This window comes from Equus asinus, chromosome 9 (genome assembly GCF_041296235.1).
Source record: "Equus asinus isolate D_3611 breed Donkey chromosome 9, EquAss-T2T_v2, whole genome shotgun sequence".
Lineage (NCBI taxonomy): Eukaryota > Metazoa > Chordata > Mammalia > Perissodactyla > Equidae > Equus > Equus asinus.
In genome coordinates, this window is record NC_091798.1 from 8063870 (window position 1) to 8082404 (window position 18535).

The following is an 18535-nucleotide window of genomic DNA, read 5'->3' on the forward strand; positions in this document are numbered from 1 at the left end:
GTTGCTATGAGAGTAGAGCTTTAACTTCTCACAGTAACAACAACAACAAAATGGTAATCATGTAGGTGCAGGACCTGCTGACTAACTTTATTGTGGTAAACATTCGGCAATATATCCATATATGAAATCATCACATTGTACAGCTTCAACTTACACAATGTTATATGTCAAAGATATCTTAATAAAGCTGGGGGGTGGAAAGGACAGACTGGTGATACAACAGGTTGGGTTGCAAAAAAATGACGTGGGTGGGGTGTGGGGAGGGAGAAGGCAGCAGTTACACAGCCAGCCCTTCACTGACACGAAGTCTAAACTGGTGAAATGAATCTATAGTGACAGGAACCAGATCACCGCTACATCTGGAGGCCACTGACTTGGAGGGGGCAAGAGAGAACTTTCTGGAGTGATGAAAATGTTTTAGCTCTTCATCAGAGTTTTAGTTATACGGAGGTAAATTTGTGAAAAATTCACCAAGCTACACACGTGGGATTCTGGCATTTTACTGCACCTCTGTAACTTTACACCCTAAATTAGACCTGAATGTAGTTCTGACCACAACAGAAACCCGGCCTTTGTTAAAGGATGGACCAGAGCGACGCTGAAGGCCAGCTCCAGATGTCAGGCTCCAGCAGAAATCCTGGGCCCTGCCACTTCCTAGCAACATCCCTTCACCTCATTTTGCCTCCCATTTTCAATATATTCCCTCACTGGGCCCTTAGACTTTAAGGACTAACCAAGTTAATTCACGTTAAGCACTTAGAATATTGCTGGGCACATGGTAAGAACTCAACAAATGGAAGCTTTCAAAAAGAAGCGGGCGCGGCCTGCTGGCGCAGCGGTTAAGTGCGCAGGTTCTGCTTTGGTGGCCCGGGGCTCCCCGGTTGGGATTCTGCCTGCAGACATGGCACCGCTTGGCAAGCCATGCTGCGGCAGGCGTCCCACGTATAAAGTAGAGGAAGATGGGCACGGATGTTAGCTCAGGGCCAGTCTTCCTCAGCAAAAAGAGGAGGACTGGCAGCAGTTAGCTCACGGCTAATCTTCCTCAAAAAAAATAAATAAGCCGGCCTTGAAGCAGGGGCCTGACCAGCCTTCCGGAGAGGGGCCTACTGCTGGACTGAGAAACAGGAGCCTCTTGCGGCAGTCTCCGGGGAGGCGAAGTGTGCAGGGACTACAACTCCCGGCATGACCCATCCGGAGCGGGGCACGCTGGGAGTTGTAGTCCTCGCCGGCCCAATACACCCAAGGATGCGAGGCTGCGAGGCTGCCCTCTGGGACTGGGGATGCCCGGGAGGATCAGGCATCAACCATACTCTGTCTAAGCTGGCTCTAGCGATGGGCAAACGCGTCCTCTGGTCACTGTAGTCTCCCAACCTCCTGAAGGAGATATCGTTGCTCCCACTTCGCAGGCGAGGAAAGTAAGCCTCCGGGAATGGCCCAAAGAGGGGAACCAAGATCTGGTGACCCAGTCTTTGCTCTTTGTATATCGACCCCGGGCTGGGGGAGGGGACAAATTGTCCGGGAAGCAAAGTTTCTTTGAACGGCCACGGAGTCGTGTTACTTTCCCAATTTCACAGACGAAGAGACAGGCAGTCTCTTGTCCAAGGTCGCGCTGGCCGCGAGCCGGCGGCTGAGAGGCCAGGCCAGGCCCCAGGCGCTTCGCCCTTGCACGCCCTTTGCCGCCGGAAGCTGCGTGGGCGTGGCCGAAGGACGCCCCGCCCCTTCCACCCTCCGCTCCCGCGCGCTTGGTGCCGTCCTGGTAGTTCCACGCGCTCCCGGGAGGGGTGGGGTGAAGCTGCGCAGCCGACGTGGGCCCCGCGCGCGCGCGCGCGCGCGCCCGGGTGGTGAGGTCTGCGGACGGTTCCACTGCGCGGGGCCAGAGGGGGGGCCGCGGCAGGCGGCGCTCGGGCCGCAGCTGGACCGGGATCCCCGGCTGCAGCGGGAGCGACGCGCCGGCCGCCCGGTAGGGGTGGAGCCCCGCCGCGGCCCCAGGTAACGCTCGGCCTGGCCCTTGCGCCGGGCGCCCCCGGCGCGGGGCCAGCGAGGACGGAGCGATAGGGAGGGCCGCGGGCTCGCAGAGTAGCTCAGGGACTTCCAGCGAGGCCTCTGGCGGCGTCCGCAGGGCCGGAGCTCGCTGTCCCGGGCCCCGGAGCCAGAGCCGCTCCGCTCATCTGTCCGCCCGCTAGGTCCCAGTGCCCCTTTTTGGGGAGCCCTTGGGAACTACATGTCCCACCGTGCCCTGCGTCCCGCGCATGCCCCAATCGCAACCCCCGCGGGTCCCGGCTTCAGCTGGGGCCCGGGCGTCCAGCACAGAGAGCAAAGAGGTGCCGCAGTTCTTTGGCCTCGTTGCGTCTGCCCCAAACATTTTACCAACGCTCCTTTTACCAGCCGCCGGGGAGCCAGAGCGTCCTGGGCCCTGCCCTGGAGCGGCTGTGGGTCCGGGAAACACAACTGCACCCCAGCGCCGTCGTTACTGCTTTCAGGATGTTAGAACGCCGGGGGGACGGGGGGGGGGTCCAGAGAGGGTCTGTGTCGTGCCCAAGGTCACACAGCTTCCCTTGCCTGAGGGCCACTAAGCCCGAGTCGAGCTGGTGCCGGGGGGGGGGGGGGGGGGGGGGGGGGGGGGGGGTCAGGAAGGCGGTGTGGGTAGGGGGGGCGGTAGGAAGCTGGCCCTCGAAGTAGGAGAGAAACTCAAGATGGAGGGAAAACGGGGAATTCGGTTGGGCTCATCTCCCCGGGCCTGCTAGACGCCGCGCTCCTGCAGCCCTGGTTTTCATCTCTGGACGTCGTGGTGGCGGTACCTGTTCCCGCCCCTGCAGACCCTGGGGATTCCAGTGGTGAGAGCTGCAGGGCGGGAGGGAGTCAAAGGGAGCTCATCCCGACGCCACTCCCACAGCACACACGCCTCGAAGTGCAGACCCAGACTCAGAAAGTCGGGCAGGTTCCGCCAAAGATGCACACACAGTGACAGCCACTGCTGACTCCCTGGGGTAGGTCTCTCACCATTTCCCACCTGGACCCACAGCCTCGCAAAGGTGGCGACTTCCTCAGGGTCACAGGCCTGGTAGGAGGCAGAGCCGGGGCCCAGCCCAGCAGGCTGGCGGCAGAGGCTCTATATTTAAGCGTCGGCGTGGTCCGCCCCTCAGTGGCCCATGGCAGTGCTCAGGAAAGGCCACTGTCGCCAGTGCCGCTCTCGTCGTCCTGATTTTACAGAGGAGAGGCAGCCAGAGAGCTCAGAGGGAGTGAGTGCCACAGACCTGAGTCCCAGACCTGGGGCACCTGTACAGACACCCTGCCCTCCCCATCTGCACAACGCAGCTGCTGCTTTTTAGGGGAGTCAAAGCGTGGGGCTCAGATGTGAGGGCAGTGTGTTCAGGCCTGCCTTGAGCAGAGAGGACTTGGCAGGGGGCCTGTCAACCCCACCCTGGAGTGGGAGGCCTTGTGGTAGCTGGGAGGTCTGAGTCCTGAGCTGTCTTCACCAGGCTGTGCTGTGTGTCCCTGGGTGCTCCCTCAATCTCTCTCTTCTGCCTGGAAGGCTACTGGGCCCTGCCTTTTTGGAGGAGGGTTTGAGGGGTCTTAGAAGAAAGGAGTGGGGTGCTTTCTGACCCCCAGAGGGAGAGTGGCAGCAGGGGTCCAGGCTCTTGGGTAGGTGGATGGAGCAGGGCAGGGCCGCAGCAGGAACAGATGACCCTGCCTTCTTCCTGCCCAAGCAGAATCCCTCCCACCTCCTGCAGAGGCGGCCTGGGGGTGGAAGCTGGAATGTAGCATCCAGCGCTTTGCATTTAGAGGGACAGGTTTCTCTGCCACTCAACACCCTGTGATCTGGAGCCACCCACTAGTCTCTGGGCCTCTGTCGTCTCTCTCCTCTTGCCCCTGGGACGTCTGTGCTTTGGATTATCGAGCAGCTCTTGGGGACCCTGTGCTGGCCTTTGCATTGCATGAACCGAACTTAATGTGAGGTTAGAATGTGATTGCAGGTTTGCCTGTGGATGGCGAGTGAGTCATATTCCCTCTCGCCTGAGTATCCTCATCAGTAAAATGGGGCAAACGTTCCTGCCCAGCTCTTAGGTCATTCGGTCTTAGGGAGACCAGTGAGAAGATGATCAGGTTGGGACTTGCCCAGACAATGCGGGAGATCCTAGAACCCCAATTTTTCCACAGAACTTCACAGCAGATGCCTGGGCAAGGGTAAGCCACCCCTCCCTGTGGTTTCTGGAACCCACTGGGCCACACTTCCGGGATCCGTGGCTTCCTGAGCCGCTGTGCTCCGTAAGATGAAAGTAACAGAACCTGGCTCTGAGAGGGCAGGGGTGGGGGTGGAGGTGGGGTGGCCTGATGACAGTGAGGACGCAGGAGGTGTGCAGGCTATGTCCCCACATTGGGGTGTAAGGCCTGAGACTTTGGTGAGCCTGAGGGGATTCACAGGGAAGTCTGGATTTCTGCTTCTCTGGAAAATCTGGTAAAATTGAGCGTCTTTTGCACTTGCTCCAGAGTGATTCTGCACGTGCCCAGAAAGGTTTTTCAGGTCAGGGGGAGATGTTATTGGCCTCTGGTTCTGGGGGGATCCCTGAGGGGCTGTGGAGATGTGCTGAGGGCTTCCCAGGGGAGTAAACCAGAGGATGGTGCATGAGAGAAGACAGGGCGGGGGTTTCCTGGCGCTGTAGCATGAGGGGCGAGGGTCAGAGCCCTTCCTTGGGCATCCACCACCCAGTGTGCGCCAGGCCCTGTGGGGCAGGGGAGCCGGCCACAGAGAGACCTTCTGCTGTCAGGAGGCAGGGTGGTAACAGTCCTGCTTGTCCTGAGGAAGCCAGAGCAGTCAACTGCCAGAAGACAGGGCAGGGGGCTCGGGGAGGCAGCCTTTGGGCTCAGCCCCAATGGTTGAGCAGGGTTTTGCCAGAAGTGAGTAGGGAGTGTTGCGGATGTTTTAGGCGGAGAGAATGGTACAGTCAGAGGCTTGGTGGCCTCAATGTTCAGAACTGGATTGTGGCTGAAGAGTAGCTTTCTGAGAGTGGGGAGTAGTGAGGTACTGTTCTCTGTGGCCTCAGGCAAGTCACTTCGCCTCCTGGAGCCTCAGATCCTAACCTGTCAAATGAGCCTGGTTACCCACTGGTGTCTGCTTCCCAGTGAAGGCTGGACAGCAGTGCATTCAAAATGCTGAGTCCCTCAGGCCAGGAGGGGTTTATTGAGACATGAAGCAATTGTGACAGGGCTGTGAGCAAATGAAATGGCATGAAGTGAAGATCAGGGTGCATCTAGCCTTGTGTTCAGAGATGGGGGAGTTCAGTACAAGCTGGAGACTTCACAAACAGCTTCCTGTAAGAGGTGAGATGGGAGCAGAGCCTCAAACAGCAGAGAAGAGGAATGGATTGGTATAAAGGAAGAGAGAGGGCATCCCATGTGGGCAGTTGAGCTGAGCAAAGGCAGGAAGGTGGCAGGCAGGGAAGGCCAGAGGGAGCAGCACCATGACTGTGGGAGAGGGCCTGAGGAGAGGTGAGCCTGAGAAGTTTGGTGGGGGAAGCTTGTTAAGCACAGCCCCGAAGACCAGGCAGAAGGGAGCCATTGCAGGTTCTGTCCTTAGACAGGTTAGCATGGGGGTGATCTTAACAATGTAGGCACCTTCGAATGTGGGGAGGATTTTCTAATTGCTTTTACATAGTAGGAAAACTAAAAGGTTGGAAGGGATATAGGATATATAAGGAGAGGGTTAGAGAAACGCATCGCCAAGTACAGCCCTGTTTATTCTCAGGCACACGTCGTTTTAACTGTGATGGATAGAGTTTGGCATTCAGGTAACGTGTAGCACTGCATCATGAACCTGATCTCCTGTGCCTAGAGATCTGCAAACAACCCCTGACCACCATCTTCAGTCATTGTGTTGCTGGCTACACAGCCACCATGCAGTGTCAGATTGTTGCTGGTCTCAACAACACTCTGATAGCATGTCTGTCCTCAGACTTCCTTCTGGATTGGTTCCATTGGATACCTTTCCTGAAGGGGGGTTTTTGACTCTAAGGGAATGGAAGTTTTTATGGTGTAAAAGACTTAAAACATACTCTTTTACAGTAATTTTCTTTAGAATTTTCAGTAGGGGGGCTGGCCTGGTGGCACAGTGGTTAAGTGTACATGTTCCACTTCGGTGGCCCGGGGTTTGCCGGTTCGCATCCTGGGTGTGGACATGGCACTGCTTGGCAAGCCATGCTGTGGCAGGCGTCCCATGTATACAGTAGAGGAAGATGGGCACGGATGTTAGCTCAGGGCCAGTCTTCCTCAGCAAAAAGAGGAGATTGGCACCAGTTGGCTCAGGGCTAATCTTCCTCAAAAAAAACACAAGAATTTTCAGTAGGTTATATGGTATAGGGTTTTTTAAAAGGCGCAAATGTATAAAAGCATATACAATAAAAAAATCTATCCTTCTGGCCCAGTGTTCTCTTCCGGTTCTCCCTGAGGACAATTGTTAATCAGTTTCCTGTATATCCTTCCAGAAATATTTTATGTGGATATTGTATATATCCAATTTTTAAAAAAGTGATACATACTGTTGTATCTTGTTCAGCATCTTGCTTTCATTTTTTTAAATTTGGGATTATGTAATATTGCAAAGAAACGTAGAAAATGACACCCCCCAGTAGCCCACTACACAGACTTAACAAATGTTAGTTAACCGTTTGCGCTGGCATCTCATTTGGGACTGTCTTGGGGAAGCCCCATGTCAGTGCAGCTCCATACAGAAGAGTCCAGTTATTGACTATATGCATACACCATTCTTTATTTGGCCTGCTCCCAGCTTTTGGATATTTAGGGTATTATTGATTTTTTTTTTGCTTAAATTATCGATGTGGAGGTAATACCCCACTTTGTATAATGTCTGCCCAAGGAGGCATCAAGGCAAAGAGGAACGAAGCTCGGCTTTGGCTTGGGTTCAAATACCTGCTCAGCCAGACTTCCTAGCCGTGTGACCTGGGGTGAGTGACGCCCCTCTTGATCCTCTTTACCCATCTGTAAAATGGGCAGGCTGTAGGAATCCCTCCTTCTCATAGCTGCTGGGGGGAGTACAGTAGAAAACTAAAGACTTTATGGGGCGTAGTTCCCCAGTCCCCCGAGGCAGTGCTCTCTGCGGGACACCAAACTCCAAGGCCGGCCAGGCAACTGAGGCGGCGGGAGCGCCGGACTGCCGCAGCTCACGCTTCAAGCTGCTCCCCGCCCCTTTCCCTGGCCACGCTGGGGGCGGGGCGGTTAAGTGACTCTGTGACGTCACCCCGCGCAGCACCAATCCCCCTGCCAGGCAGGCGTTAATCGTTTGCATGGGTTGCCCGCTATTGGTCCGTTGGGCAATCCAGGCCGTCCCAGCTTTTTAAAGCCGCCGCGTAGTATAAACAAGGAGATGCGGAGCGGCCAGGGCATGATGTCATCGCGGCGCTGTAGCTCCTGGGGCTGACGTCATCTCCGGGGAGGTTGCCGGCCCAGGCTGTTAGAGCCTGCCTAACCACTCGGGGCTTAAGAGGCCGCCCCTGCCCTGTCGAAGGTCAGCCCCATTGCACTTCAGTGTCCCAGGCTGCGCCCCGTCCTCGAGGAGGGGACCGAGACACAGTAAGTCGGAACTGCGGCTCTCCCAGCGGGACCCATTTTTCCGGCAGAGAAACTGAGCCTCCGAGGTGCGAGTCGTTCGCGAGCCTGCGTAGCAAGTTGGAGTTGCAGCCGATAGGTCTTGCCCACCCGGGGGGGTCTCCCAACTTTTGGTCAGGCCTTGGGGCCCCGCCCCTTGCCTATTATGTCTGCGGTCACTTTAAGTGCGAAGGTGGGGGCGAGATGGAGGTTTAAAAAAAAATCTGCCTTCCAATATGGCGGCCCACTAATCACGTGTTTGCTCGTGGCGAGTGATTGGCTCTCGGGCCTCGGCGGGGCGGGGCTCTCGGTACGGGGCGGGGCTGCCGCGGGCAGCAGCCTGCTACTGTTTGCCGGAACCTCCCGGCGCGCCCCCGTGATCCCCCCTCCCGCCCGACGCGCGACCCCGCCGCTTCGAATGTTGTGAATCAAATGTGGGGTTTGTTACATTCCGCCGCCGCCGCGGACAGTTCTTAAAGGGCCAGCCGCAGGCAGCTGCGCAAACCTAGCCGCGTCCTGCGCCGCCTCCCGCTCCCAGAGGGCCGGGGCCGAGAGAGGCTGACCGCGCGTGGGCCTCGCGAGGCAGACGCCGGCGGACGGACAACAAAGAGAGAGGGCCCCAGAAGGAGCGGGACTGCCCCCGGACTGGAGGGTAGGGAGGGAAGCACATTGTTCCGCAGGGCGGGGGCTCTTAAAGGGTCCAGGCAGCCTCGGCCGCCTGCCCAGCTTGGCCGTCCTAGATCGGGAACAAAGGAGTCAACGTGTGGCCAGGCGGCTGAAGGTGAGTCGAGGCCAGAGCCCCCAACTCCTGATTTCCGCATCCCTGGAACTCCTGGCCCCCTCCCCTGGGACTGGGGCTGTGATCTTAGAGCTGGTTCCGCAGGGGTTAATGGCGGGCGGTCCTCAGGGGGAACGGCGAGACCTCTAGAATCAGGGCCACCCTCGTCCCCCGCGCCCCCCAAGGCCAGGCCGAGTCTCCCTTCTCTGGAGGCTGAGCGCTGCAGTTGGAGAGGAAGGAGCCGCCCCCTCCCCCTGCTGCCGCCACTTCCTTTGTTGTTGCTTTTGTCTCACGCCAAGCACATGGTCCGGGAGCCTCGGCTCTTAAAGTCACAGCGCCCTGGCCCCTGCGCCGCAGTCCGGCCTCCTGCCCCCGGTATTCCTCCGAGCGCGGCACTAAGGAGTGAGAGCCAGACGTGGGAAGGCCCCTCTCCGGCTGATACCCGCACCTCGGCCCCCCATCCTCATTCCCCGGGAGGGGTGGCTGAGGAAGCTCCCCGGAGTCCCGCTGCCTGCGCCTGCCCCGCGGTGAGGAGGGGCCTGCCCCTCAGGGACACTGGACATTTTCACTAATGTGGCCAGTTGGTTTTTTTGCGTCTTGTCTTTTCGGGCTTGATTTGGGCGCCCTGGGAAGGAGAGGTTTCCACCCCCATTTTACAGTTGTGGCAACTGAGGCTCACGCGAAGAGATTTCCTTGACCAAGGTCACTTAGGGAGTCTGGGCTAGCCAAGGACTCCTATCTCTGAGCTCAGTGATCCAGCCCTCAGCTACCACCGGGCTCCACACGTCGGGGAGCTCTGCTTGCCCAGCAGGCAGTGCTGGGCCTAGCAGGCCTCTTGGGGGCGTGGGGGAGGGGGGCCGGGTAGGGGGGTGGTGAGGAAGTAGGGAGGTGGGCATCCTGCCTGAGTCTACTCATGCTCTCAGGGGCTGATTTTGCTTACCTGCAAAACAGCCCCTGCTCCTGCAGACAGCCCCCAGGCCTAAATGACATGGCAGGAGCACCCGACCAGGATGGGGATAGCTGCTTGGGGCACTAGAAATAGGCATTTGGCTGCCTCCTGGGGGAGAGGGTGGATGTAAGGTGCGGTGCCTGCTCCCAGGCAAGATTGGGTTTAGGGGTGGGACCTTCAAGACCCATTTACACAGACCTCCTGGAGAACACAGCACAGAGAAGTGTGGAAAGCAGAGCTGTTAGGGGTGGCCACTTGGCCACCCTTGCTATGCTGTTTGACCTTGAGCAAGTTGCTAGCTTCAACTCTGGGCCTCACTTGCTTCTCTCCATAATAGGGCTAGGCACTGGTGCCTGAAAGAGAAAGCTCTCCCCAGTTCCTTTAGGACCTGGAATAGAGACTTGGGACGAGGCGCTTCTTGGGGCTGCTGATGTCCAGGGTTGGCAGGATCTGACCTAGGGAGCCAGCCAGGACCAGTTCTGTCCCTCTTTTGCTTTGTGGCCTAGAGCAAGTTACATCCTTTCTCTGGGTCTCTGTTTCCTCAACTCTGCAGGGGGTGTGTCCCCTCTGTGCCACTTCTATTCCTAGTAGGACTTCAAGAACCAGGGTCCCTCCCTTGCCAGTTGCGGTATTCCCCTGCGAAGGCATATTTCCCAGCCGCCTCCTGCAGATCTTGAAGTGGCACCTGGGTTCTGCTTGGGAGGCGGGGATGGAGGTCAGGCTGTCTTCTCTAATAGTGACCAGGCGCATCTAGGCTTCACAGGTCTCTTCTGCAGTGGCCTTCCAGCAGACCTTGCAGTCCACTGGGAGGTGGGTATCGGGCTGTTCCCATTTTACAGATGAAGAAGCTGAGGCTTAGAGAGGCGAAGTGATGTGTCTAATTTTCAGCCAAGACTCTGGCCGCAAGTCGAGGTGTCATGTGTGAAAATGCAAGGGTTGACACTGTCAGCTTTGGCACCACCGTCACAGCTGGAGGCCTTTCTGTCTGCTGGTTTGGTTTCTCAGCTCTTTGCCACTTCTCTTTCCTGAGGAGTGGGTATCTTTGAAGGCATCTGGCTGCAGAGCAGATTCCCATGGGCTTGGGCCTCTGTGGGGTCTACACCCCTGAGTCTTGACACTGCCCAGACTTCAGCACGACAGCCTGGCACAGGAGGAGCAGTGGAGGCCTCTGCCCAGGTCATGTCCCAGTGCACTCATGGCTCTGGCTAACTGGCCTTGGACCTCACCTCAGTGTCCCTACTTCTGAGAGTTGCTGTGAAGGCTCATCAAGGTGGCACAGGGGAAGTATCGTAGTTGTTAATATTCCTCATGGACAGCACTGTGGGCTCCCAGGACCTCTGAGGTCAGTTCGAGCAGAGGTTCCCAAGCCTGGCTGGCTGTGCTGTAGAAACTGCTGGGGATTTGGTAAAAATCCATGTGCCCTTGTTCGCCAGCCCTCCGAAGATTGCGCTCCAGAGAGTCTGAGTAGGCCAGGAGTTTCTTGTTTAGTTATTTGGGGGTTTCCTCTGAGTCTCTCTTGGCCCTTGTTTGCTGGGCTGGATTGTAGCAGGAATCAGAGAGGTTGTGTATGTACACACGTGTGTAAGGATGTGCACTTGGCCCACACCAGGGGTCACAAACCTAGTCACCTCTGGTGGGCAGGCGGGAGTGGGTGTGGGGTGGCCTGGAGAGGAAGCTCATGCTCCGGGTGAGGGGGGCCAAGCAGAAACAAGAGCCTAGTGGGACTAGATTCCTGCTGTCCCCCCTCCCCAGGAAAAGCCAGATTTTTACATAATCCTTCCACTTTTAATCACTGGCAGTAACCTCAGTGCTGTCAGACTGTGGCCTTGGACCTGTGTGATCGGCTCTCCAATGTGCATTTACCACATCAGGCCTCCTCGTGCTGGACACAAGCTGGTCACTGGGCCCTGCCCACCCCTCTGCCAACTGCGCGAGCCTAAGTCGCGTGGGAGAAGTGTGAATTCCAGCCCTTATACTTCCTGTGTGGCCTTGGCCGGCCGCCGTCCTCTGAGGTGGAGAAGAGACCCCTTGCAGGCTTGTAAAGCCCAGCACAGGGGAAACGTTCTTGCCGCCGTCGGCAGGAAGGAACAAGGTGGTAAGGAGACAGCACACTGGCTCCCTGGCTGTGTCATCAGGAGGCCACACTTAAAGCTGGGTATGAAGGATGTGCAGGAGTTTCATCCGATGGACAAGGGCTGGAGGGGCTTCCCTGTGGCAGGAACAGCAAGGGCTGGTCCTGTTTGATGCACCCTTCAGCTGTGCACGGCCTGACAAATTCCAGAGCTTTCCCTGCCAGAGCCTCGTCCCAACCTCTGGAGTTAAATGAATAGTCCCCCACCTGGAGCCCCAGCTCCCAGCCGAGGGAGGAGACCTGCTCCCCTCCCCCCATTTCCGTCCGCTCAGCTTCCTCCCTGAGGTTCTTGCTTCCCCTTTTTTCTCAGCAAGCCTCACCTCCCTCTTGGGGGCTGGGTTGGTTGTGTCTGTCAGTGGCCAGCTTCCTTCATCGCCTCCTATGAAGCCTTGGGCTGGACCCCACTCCCTGTCGATGCAGTGAGGGTGCACTGAGGGGCTTGTGGTCAGCCCACCTCCCAGCTTTGACACTTGGGCAAGTCTCTTCCTCTCTCTGAGCCTCAGTTTCCTCTTCTGTAAATCAGAACTACCAACACCTTCCTTGACGAGCAGGTGAAGTGGCACTTGGGTAGGCACTGTGGGGACAGGTTATGGAAGGAAGGAAAACTGACTTGCCTCGGACTAGGAGCCCCCAAGGGTAAGAACCGGGTCAGAACTTCTTACCTGGCAGTAGTGGAAAGAGGGCTGGGCCCCAGGCCTGACTGGAGTCCCCCCCCAGGAACCCCAGCTGCCTGGAGGCCAAAGTTTAGACCCGCACCCAGGACAGGGTGCCCTGGGGATCCCACCCTGAGGGAGCCTCACCAGAGCCACGTGGCCCAGAACCATGTTGGCCAGCCCTGTGAACTCACCACAGCCCTCGGTGAACTCCATCCCACTTCGCAGAGCAGGAAACTGAGGCCTGGCTCCCTGCAGGCCAAGCCTGTCCCTGTCTGTCGGCCTTGGAGCCTGGTGCCGAGAAGAGGGCCACACCCAAAATGCACGCGGCACGTGGTGCCTGGGGGCGTGGTGGATGTCAGTGGCCCCTGGAATCGGACTGCAGAGGTTTGATTCTGTCTCCCTGATCCCTGAGGGGGCGAGTAACTGGACTTCTCTGTGCCTCACTTTCTTTGTCTGTTTGTCTCTTAGGGTTGTGAGCCCCGGCCCAGCCCCTCCACCCTTCTGCCACCCCTGATGCGACCATGGGCCCTGGCAGTGACTAGGTGGCCGCCCTCTGCCCCTGCGGGTCAGTGGCGATTCTCTGCAGGAGCCAGCAGCACCCCGGGCCAGCTCCGGGGAAGGTAGGAAGGAACCTCCCAGCCCTGCCTAGCGCAGAGGCCCCGGTGCGGGGCTGTCAGCTTGGGCTGGAGCACGGGCGGGGACTGGGCACAGGGCCCTGAGCTGTCTTCCTTCCCCAGCGGGTAGTGACCTTGGCTTCTCTCCATGCTCTGTGAGTGAGTGGCCCCCCTCAGTCCTACTGGGGCCTCCTCTCTGTGGTGCAGCCCCGGCCGCGAGGGCCCCCTGGCCGGCCCGCCTGCCCAGGATGAGCGCTTACCCTCCCAGCAGCCGCTGCCCCGGCCACCGCACCTCCCCGTAGAGGAGCGCCGCGCCTCAGCTCCTGCCGGCGGGAGCCCACGGATGCTGCACCCGGCCTCCCAGCAAAGCCCGTTCATGGTTGACCTCCACGAGCAGGTAGGCAGAGCAGCCCTGCCCAAGGCCACCTGCTGCGCCCTGCCTCAGGCAAGCCAGTCTGTGCTGGTCCCCGGTTCCACCAGGCTCAACCAAGCTCAACTCGGGGAGGCATTATTAGCCCTGTTTCACAGGTTAGGAAATGGAGGCCCAGAGAAGGGAGGGGCCTTCCCTGGGGCCCGCACAGTGGATGAGTGGTGGAGCCAGAAGCTCCTCCCAGGTTCCCAGAGGTTCTCTCTGCCCTCTGGGCCCTGGGGCCAGGGGACAGCCCGGTCTGCACCCAGGGAGGCCCCAGCTAGAGAAACGATGGGAGCTGGCCTGGCAGGACTCTCTCACCTGGGGGCAGCCTCGTGGCCAGACTTCCTTTCTACAGTTGTGAGGTCTCTGTCTGCCTACAGGTGCACCAGGGACCTGTCCCTCTGTCCTACACAGTCACCACAGTGACGACCCAAGGCTTCCCCTTGCCTACAAGCCAACACATCCCTGGCTGCAGTGCTCAGCAGCTCCCAGCATGCTCCGTGATGTTCAGTGGGCAGCACTACCCCCTCTGCTGCCTCCCACCCCCGGTGAGTGAGCGCCCCCGCTGCCTCCCTACCCCGGCACAGGCAGCAGCAGAAGCCCACCCAGCTTATGACACCCATCCAGGCTGTCAGCGTGCCATCCCAACTCCAGGCTGCACCCCTGCCCAGAAAAGCACATGTGCGTTCAGTGCATTCCAGTACAGTAAGAGCGTTTCAGGGCTCAGGGCCCTCCCTGCGCCCCAGTGCCTGCCTTATGGCTTAGAGTCGTAACTCTGGGACTTAAGAGCTTAGTGTACTGCCTGGGTGGCCTAGGCCAGGGATAGGACGGTCCACTGGAATTCAGTGGGGACCTCCAGCTAGATGGAGTGGCCCTTGGCCCTCATCACGAGCATAGCCCAGCCCAAAGGAACATTCTCCAGCCCCTGCCCCCTCTCTCGGCAGCTGATCCAGGCGTGTACCATGCAGCAGCTCCCCGTGCCCTATCAGGCCTACCCTCACCTCATCTCCAGTGACCACTACGTCCTGCACCCCCCCCCACCAGCCCCACACCCCCAGCCCGCCCACATGGCGCCTCTTGGGCAGTTTGTGTCGCTGCAGACCCAGCACCCGCGTATGGTGAGTCGGGGTGATGGGTCCGATGCTAGAGGGGATGACACGGAGGATGGGGGTGGGGGGCTTCCCTTGTCACTGACTCTGGCTGACCCGCTTCTGCCTCTTCCAGCCCCTGCAGCGGCTCGACAATGACGTGGACCTGCGGGGGGACCAGCACCCCCTGGGGAGCTTCACCTACTCCACCTCTGCCCCGGGCCCGGCCCTGTCCCCGTCCGTGCCTCTTCACTACCTGCCCCATGACCCACTGCACCAGGAGCTGTCCTTCGGCATGGTGAGTGCTGACCCTCAGGCTCTGGGGCAACCGGGAGACAGGCCCACCTGCTGACCTGTACCCGGCCCCCTCTCGCAGCCGTATTCCCACATGATGCCGCGGAGACTGGGCACCCAGAGATACCGCCTGCAACAGCCGCTGCCCCCGCCACCCCCGCCGCCGCCCCCACCCCCGTATTACCCCAGCTTCCTGCCCTACTTCCTGTAAGTACTAGGCATCTGCCCCAAGCTGGGGCGCTGTGCCCTCCTGGGGCCTCGAGCCATCTGGCATCCCCACCAGACACACACACACACTCCAGCTGGGCTCCCTGCCCTCCTGCCATGTCCTGGGACAAACTCGGGGTCTCCAGTATGAACGGTACAGGCTCTGGGCTTTGTTTCATGGAGGGAATCAGGGGAGCGGCTCTGTGCCCCCGTACCTACTCAGGTTGACCCTGGGCCCCCGTACCTGTCTCCCCCTAGCTCGATGCTGCCAATGTCACCAACAGCAGTGGGGCCCACCATCAGCCTGGATCTTGACGTGGATGACGTGGAGATGGAGAACTATGAGGTCCCGTGGAGCCCTGTTCTGGGAGGTGGGGGCTTGGGGGACCTGCGGCCTTGAGTGCTGCTGACCCTCCCTCCTGCCTGTGTCCAGGCCCTTCTGAACCTGGCAGAGCGGCTGGGAGACGCCAAGCCCCGAGGTCTCACCAAAGCGGACATCGAGCAGCTTCCGTCGTACCGCTTCAACCCAGACAGCCATCAGTCGGAGCAGACGCTGTGAGTGCTGGGCCCGATTCCTGCCCCTCCGTGTGCACAGATGGCCACGGGGGGCCCCTCTGAGGGGATCCGCTCTGCCATGAGCCTTCCCTCAGCATGGAGATGACGCTTTGTGCCCTCCTCCCAGGTGTGTCGTCTGCTTCAGCGACTTCGAGGCGCGGCAGCTGCTCCGAGTGCTCCCCTGCAACCACGAGTTCCACACCAAGTGTGTTGACAAGTGGTTGAAGGTAAAGCATCCCCGGCCACTCCGTGTGGTGAGGGAGGGGGCAGGCCCGGAGGGCGTCCCTGCTTGTCCCTGTCAGCATCTAGGAGTCCTGGCTCCACTCGGGGCTGAGTCCTCACCAGGCGAGGGTGGAGCCTGATGTGCGGCTGTCCCCGCAGGCCAACCGGACGTGTCCCATTTGCCGGGCTGACGCCTCCGAGGTGCCCAGGGAGGCTGAGTGAGGCGCACCGCTGCCCAGGAGAGCCCTGCCTGAAGCTCTGGAAACTCGCGGGGACCCAGGGAGGACGGGGAGGGAGTGGCCCTGGCCTGCCCCGTCTCCTGCCTGCCTCTCCAGAGCTGGTGCCAGGCTCAGCCCCGAGAGAAGCCCCTGCAATAAGCCCCTGCGTTTGCCAAGCTCCAAAGACTCCTCTCCCAATCTGCCTGCCAGTCCACCCGCCACGGAGCCGCCTGCGTGTCCCTGACTTGGTCTCCCTCCTGTTTGCCCATGGGTCTGTCTCCTTTCTTGCCCGTGCTGGGAGCCAGGGGTCCATTTCCCCAGTGCGGCTGGTGGAGATCTTTGGCCCCAGGATGGGCAAAGGGAGCACCATCCTGGGGTGACCTGGTCTCTTGCACTGAAATGGTGTGCCCTCTGCCCAGGTGGCACTGACAGGCGCGTGGACAGACGGTGGCATGAGGCCATTGCCTGAGCCCCAGGCCTGGGTCCTCCTGCCTTGACACCCCCCACACACAGACTCAGGCAGCCAGCCCCGCCCAGGCTGCTGTGAGGGGTGGGTCTGGCTCCCTAGGGGACCCTCACCCCAGGCACAACATTCCAGCCCCACCCCCAGGCTGGAGGGTGTCAGAGCCAGCCTCCTCAGCAGATGGGAGTCAGGCCCTGAGCTGGGGGGCATGCATCTTGAGGGCCTGGGCTACGTTTGGGAAAGCGACCTGTGTTCCTGTGGCTGCCCCTTCCTGGCAGTGACAGGGCCAGACCCACGCCCGATCTCCCCCTCTGTCTTTTTGCATGAATGTGAGGAACAGCAGTTTTTGTTTATTCATTTGGCCCAAAATCGCGTGTAGGATTTGGGGGTGTGGATTTTTAAACAATTTGTTTTCTTTTGGTTTAAATGGGGGGTATAGGGACCAACCAGGACCAAATGCCCAGGGGGCAGGGAATGGTCCGGTGGAGCCGCCTGGTCCGCATGCATGTGCACGGCTGGGGTGGGCCGGCGGCTGGTGGTCATGGGCGGGGTTGGGGTCTGTGCTCAGCTGATAACTGCCATGCACTGCACTGCACACGTCCCCAGAGCCTCCCGGGACCGGACGCTTTTCAGGGCATTTCTCCTCCAGCCAGGGCCCGGCTCCCACCTGCCTGGGTGAGTCTCCTCCAAGGGAGTCCTGGGGGGACAGGGACCAGGGCGGGCATGGACCCCACCTCCAGGGGCCTCCTCCCAGCCTGAGCCCTGCTCTCCAAGGTCAGGAGGAGCCCCCTTGTAGGGTCTGGCTGAGCTCCCACTCTCTCCCTCGTGGTCCCATTCCTTTCCTTCCTTACCCCCAGCTGGGGTTGCTGCCCTGAACGAACTGCGTGTGGGGCCGGCACATCCTAGCAGGCAGCCCCTGGCGCCTGCTGCCTCAGGGATGCTCCAACCACCCTCGTTCTCCCCGCAGCGCCCTGGCTCCTGCCTCCCCCGCCTGCCATGGGGCCCCATCAGCCTGGCCCCACCCCATGGAGAACCCAAAGTCTTACTGTATATAACTCCAGGTGACCTTTCTATATTTATAGCAGTGTTGAAACCCCACGTGTTTTACACAGAGAACTACCCTCTCCAACCCTCCTCCCTTCCCCACCCCAACAAAAGGTTTTCAAAACGCTCCCGGTTCCTGGGGCAGGCAGGGACAGGCTCGCGGGCTGTGTGTCGGCTGCGGTGATGATTCCAACGAGCAGCTATCTGGGGGGAAATACATTTAAAAAATAATTTAAAAAAAGATTTATGAAACAATTACTTAGAATGTTTGTGATTTGCCGACCTTGCTATAGATGCCATGTTACCAATGATTTCCTGTGGTGGGGGCTTGTCATTGTTTACTCTTCTTTGCCAACTTCTGGCCTAGGCATGACAGTGGGCACCATCCCCCAGCCCCGGCTGGGCCCAGCACCTGTGTTCTGTGTTAGAAAGGTTCTTTATATATATATACTTACATATATATATATAAATATATGTAATTTGGGGGCCCTGTTCCTTGCACATTTTACAGTTACCTCATTTTTCCCATGTATGTATTTGAGAAAATGCTAATATATAGAGAAAAAAATGGTTCTTAAAGCTTAAATGTGTGGTTTTTTCCATTCCATTGGATTCACATTGGTTTGTAGCATTTAACATAACTAGTATGTTTTATTATATATATGTGTATACTGATTGAAATTTTTAACAGATTTGTACTTTTTTTAAAATGAAAGTTGCTAGTTCTGCTTGACCAAGTAGTGCAATCATTATTTTTTTTAATATTGTTGCTGATTTCAGAGGGATATTCACTAATAAACGTATGATGTATACCAAGTATTGCCCAAGCTGCCTTTGGCCCGCTGTGTTCTTTTGGTGGGAAGCGGGGGATCCGTCTGAGAGTGAGCGGGGACCTGGGATGAGGTGGCAGAAAGGACTGTTCTCCACTTGGAGCCTGGGAATGAGTGCCTCCCGCTGGAGAGGCTCCGCCACACCACTTCTCCGATCACTCTTTCTGGGCCGTCTCCTTCACCCAACAATCAGGCAGGATTCTGTTGGCAAGTGACAGGACTCCCCCTAACTGGTTGGAGGCAAACGTCTCTTGTTGGTCTGTCATTTAAATTCTGGAGGTAGGTTCTGCTTCAGCATGACCGGATCAGGCTCAGGCATGTCATAAGGAACAAGGTCTCCCTTCATCTGATGATAACTTTTTTTTTTTTTTTTTGAGGAAGATTAGCCCTGAGCTAACATCCACTCCGAATCCTCTTTTTGCTGAGGAAGATTGTCCCTGAGCTAACATCCATGCCCATCTTCTCTATTTCGTAT

At 58.4% G+C, this 18535-nt stretch overlaps 1 protein-coding gene across 6 annotated transcripts; it reads left to right on the forward strand.

Annotated features, from left to right (window-relative positions):
- Positions 1-1276: 1276 nt before the first annotated feature.
- On the forward strand, positions 1277-18047 carry RNF44 (ring finger protein 44). 6 transcript variants are annotated; one of them, XM_070517047.1, is made up of 11 exons: positions 1277-1415; positions 12582-12733; positions 12935-13124; positions 13520-13687; positions 14084-14257; positions 14364-14525; positions 14604-14728; positions 14987-15074; positions 15162-15283; positions 15411-15510; positions 15665-18047. In XM_070517047.1, the coding sequence occupies exons 2-11, from the start codon at positions 12627-12629 to the stop codon at positions 15725-15727; spliced, it is 1299 nt and encodes a 432-aa protein (XP_070373148.1). In that variant the 5' UTR covers positions 1277-1415; positions 12582-12626; the 3' UTR covers positions 15728-18047. The 6 variants fall into 6 exon arrangements, with proteins under 6 accessions (XP_070373148.1, XP_070373146.1, XP_070373150.1 ...); XM_070517045.1 differs by lacking the exon at positions 1277-1415 and adding an exon at positions 1825-1989; XM_070517049.1 differs by lacking the exon at positions 1277-1415 and adding an exon at positions 7420-7584.
- The last annotated feature ends 488 nt before the right edge of the window (positions 18048-18535 follow it).

Excerpts from the sequence above, each read along its gene's own strand:
- RNF44 (XM_044777636.2), top strand. The coding sequence starts at position 8,680 with ATGGTCCGGGAGCCTCGGCTCTTAAAGTCACAGCGCCCTGGCCCCTGC. Across the intron at positions 12,734-12,934 it reads CCGGGCCAGCTCCGGGGAAG|CCCCGGCCGCGAGGGCCCCC; the intron begins GTAGGAAGGAAC and ends TCTGTGGTGCAG. Across the intron at positions 13,688-14,083 it reads TCTGCTGCCTCCCACCCCCG|CTGATCCAGGCGTGTACCAT; the intron begins GTGAGTGAGCGC and ends CTCTCTCGGCAG.